Source organism: Gossypium raimondii, chromosome 13 (genome assembly GCF_025698545.1).
Source record: "Gossypium raimondii isolate GPD5lz chromosome 13, ASM2569854v1, whole genome shotgun sequence".
NCBI classification, from domain to species: Eukaryota; Viridiplantae; Streptophyta; class Magnoliopsida; order Malvales; family Malvaceae; genus Gossypium; species Gossypium raimondii.
The window spans coordinates 15,159,985-15,162,705 of NC_068577.1; the positions used below are offsets into that span (position 1 = coordinate 15,159,985).

Genomic DNA, 2,721 nt, shown 5'->3' on the forward strand with positions numbered 1-2,721 from the left:
GCGCTGACGTGGACGCGATTTTTCAAAAAATGGACCATTCTGATAAATAATTAAATAATGGGCTCATTTCGGTAATTTTTAAAAAAAAACTTTTTTTGGTAAAATGCCCGAAAGAAAACTTAGGCCTCTTTAATCAATGAATATCAACGGCTATAATTGTACACATTATAAAATTAAGATCTGTTTTATATAATTTTAAAAAATAAAATAAAAGGGTAAGAATATGAACAGCACAGAGTGGTGACAGCACATTGATAAATGGATCCGAAAAGTAGGACCCTCTCTTACTCCTCCACTTTCACAGTTCCCTTCTTCCTAACCTAAACCTGTTGATGCGGTTAATCCTTCACCTTCACTTGAGTTTATGACCGTTTGAGAATCTGAAGACAATGCTTCTGTAAATTCATATTAATGAATATTTAACACTCAAATACATGACAAAACCCCCTTTTTTTAAAGTCTTGTTTTGCTCAGTTTCCCACAGCAGCACTTAAGGTGTATTTATTTTTAAGGCTTATTATTGTAATAAAAAGAGGCTTATAATATCATATCATATACCCACCATACCATTATCACCAGTCAGTCACTACCTCTACCCACCGTCCTACCGTTTTCTTTTCTTTTCTTTTTCTCTTAATATTCTGTCTAGAACTCTCCATTTTCTCTTTTGCTGTCTTTGGTTTCTCTTTATTTTTCGTCTCTAAATCTCTGCATCATCATCGATCATGTCTCTTTTATTCTCCCTACTGCTGTTCTTAGCCATGACTGGCCATTCAAGTAAGTTCTTTGCTTCTTTTTTGGTGTTTTTCTCTTCTTTTTTCAACTTGAGTCACCATAACTCAAGATTTCAGAAATGGGGTTTTGTTTGTTTGTTTGTTAAAAAGTTGACATATTTTTGTGTGTTGTGTATGTGTAGGTGCTACTTATTGCTTATGTAAAGATGGGTTAGGGGATCAAGCTCTTCAAAAGGCCCTCGATTATGCTTGTGGAGCTGGAGCTGATTGTTCTGCAATTCTACAAAAAGGTGGTTGCTATAACCCCAACACTGTGAAAGATCACTGCAACTATGCTGTCAATAGTTATTTCCAAAAGAAAGGTCAAGCGCAAGGAAGCTGTGATTTTTCAGGCACTGCTACTGTTAGTGCCAATCCTCCTTCAAGTAACTCCCTTAAGCCCTTTCTTTGTTTCTTTATTTCCTTCCATTTTGAACTTTCCCTAACTTTTCTTTGTGATTTGCAGATATTGCTTCTACTTGCAGCTTTCCCTCTAGGTATGCTTATTAAGATCAAACTTTATGCCAAAGGACTGAAAGTATACTTACAAATCATATATAAAATGAAATTATTGCTAATGCTAGCCAGGGTGTAACAAGTACTTAAACAACTACCTGAACCAACCCAGTTTAGCATTAAGATTAAACCTTGCAGCTTATTGAATCATTTACATCCATGGAAGTTTCCTTTCTGATATATTTCAGTGAACCTTTTTTTCAAAAAAAAGAAACTTTTTCATAAACTATTCTCTGATGTTATCTTTCTTTGATTTCTTGAAAAAGCATCTTTGTTTAAACAGCAAAATGAGCTGCCATGATGTTGAAATTTGTAAAAGTTATTTGTCTTTTTTTTAACTTTACTAATTCCTTCTTGTTGGACATTTTGTCATGTTACCAATATGCTTTCATGGCAGGATTGATTCCCTTTTAGATCAACCACGGTTTACTTTTTTTTTTTTTTTTTAATTTGCAGTAGCACAGGCATTACCGCACCAACTGGGACAACAACCGGGACACCAACCACCACTGGCTCAACCACTGGGACTCCAAGCACAGTGTTTGGTGGTGCAGGGACAACCTTAGGTCCAACAGGGACAACAGCAACCGGCTTCAATGATCAAAGCAATGCTGTGGGTCTCTTCACAAAGAATATAAACTTTTTCTTCACTTTTGCTATTATGACCCTTTGGATTGTAGGGTTATCTTGGATTTGAAGAACTTGAAAGTGGGGATTTTGGGGGAGGGGGGTTTGATCAGATTTTGGTATTGGCTTAGCAAATATTAACCATTGGTGTCTGTGGTGTGCATGATGGGAGCATCTATTAGTGACGAATCCCCCCACTAGCACTTTTTCTGTTCTTTTTTTTTTTCACTCTTTTTTTGTATATGTAGAGAGGGCACTTTTTTTTTAATGGAAACTTGGTTAATAAAAAAGTAAGTGTACTTTGTTGAATTGATGTGTAATGGTGTATGGACCGTCAAAATTTTACTGAGATTTGATGTGCAATTAATGCATGACCTAATTGTAGATTATATAAATTAATGAAAATTGTTTACTATGTTTGGAGCTCCCGATTGTGACTTGTGAGCTACCTATATAGCTATCCATAAAGTATTCTTAATTCTTTTCTATTTTCTTCATAAAAACTATACTTGTATTTATGGGTTTTAATTTTAATAAATAACAAAATAAAATATTATTTCTCATTTTAGGTGTACCTAAAATTTACTTTTAAAGTATGTTTTTACAATTGTTGAGTTTTTCTTTAGTATGTGCAAGATTTATTGTGCAATCATTTTGTGAAGACGTGCAAAATATATTGTGCAATCAATTCATGCTGTAAAGACAGTTGAAGCTGTAAAGACATTAGCTTAGGTGTTACAATATTGCTAACAATTTCTTAACAATCTTGTGACATGATGTGTCAACTTTAAGTTGGCCTAAACCC

The 2,721-nt window shown here is 34.4% G+C and overlaps 1 protein-coding gene across 2 annotated transcripts; it reads left to right on the forward strand.

Annotated features, from left to right (window-relative positions):
* Positions 1 to 377: 377 nt before the first annotated feature.
* Positions 378 to 2,331, forward strand: LOC105783455 (PLASMODESMATA CALLOSE-BINDING PROTEIN 3). Of its 2 annotated transcripts, none has more exons than XM_052626817.1 (4): positions 378 to 777; positions 917 to 1,159; positions 1,240 to 1,270; positions 1,749 to 2,331. In XM_052626817.1, exons 1-4 carry the CDS (start codon positions 726 to 728, stop codon positions 1,984 to 1,986), a joined length of 564 nt encoding a protein of 187 aa, XP_052482777.1. In that variant the 5' UTR covers positions 378 to 725; the 3' UTR covers positions 1,987 to 2,331. The 2 variants fall into 2 exon arrangements, with proteins under 2 accessions (XP_052482777.1, XP_012464384.1); XM_012608930.2 differs by having other exon boundaries at positions 437 to 777; positions 1,746 to 2,331.
* The last annotated feature ends 390 nt before the right edge of the window (positions 2,332 to 2,721 follow it).

Excerpts from the sequence above, each read along its gene's own strand:
- LOC105783455 (XM_012608930.2), top strand. The coding sequence starts at position 726 with ATGTCTCTTTTATTCTCCCTACTGCTGTTCTTAGCCATGACTGGCCAT. Across the intron at positions 778-916 it reads AGCCATGACTGGCCATTCAA|GTGCTACTTATTGCTTATGT; the intron begins GTAAGTTCTTTG and ends GTGTATGTGTAG. Across the intron at positions 1,160-1,239 it reads TAGTGCCAATCCTCCTTCAA|ATATTGCTTCTACTTGCAGC; the intron begins GTAACTCCCTTA and ends TGTGATTTGCAG.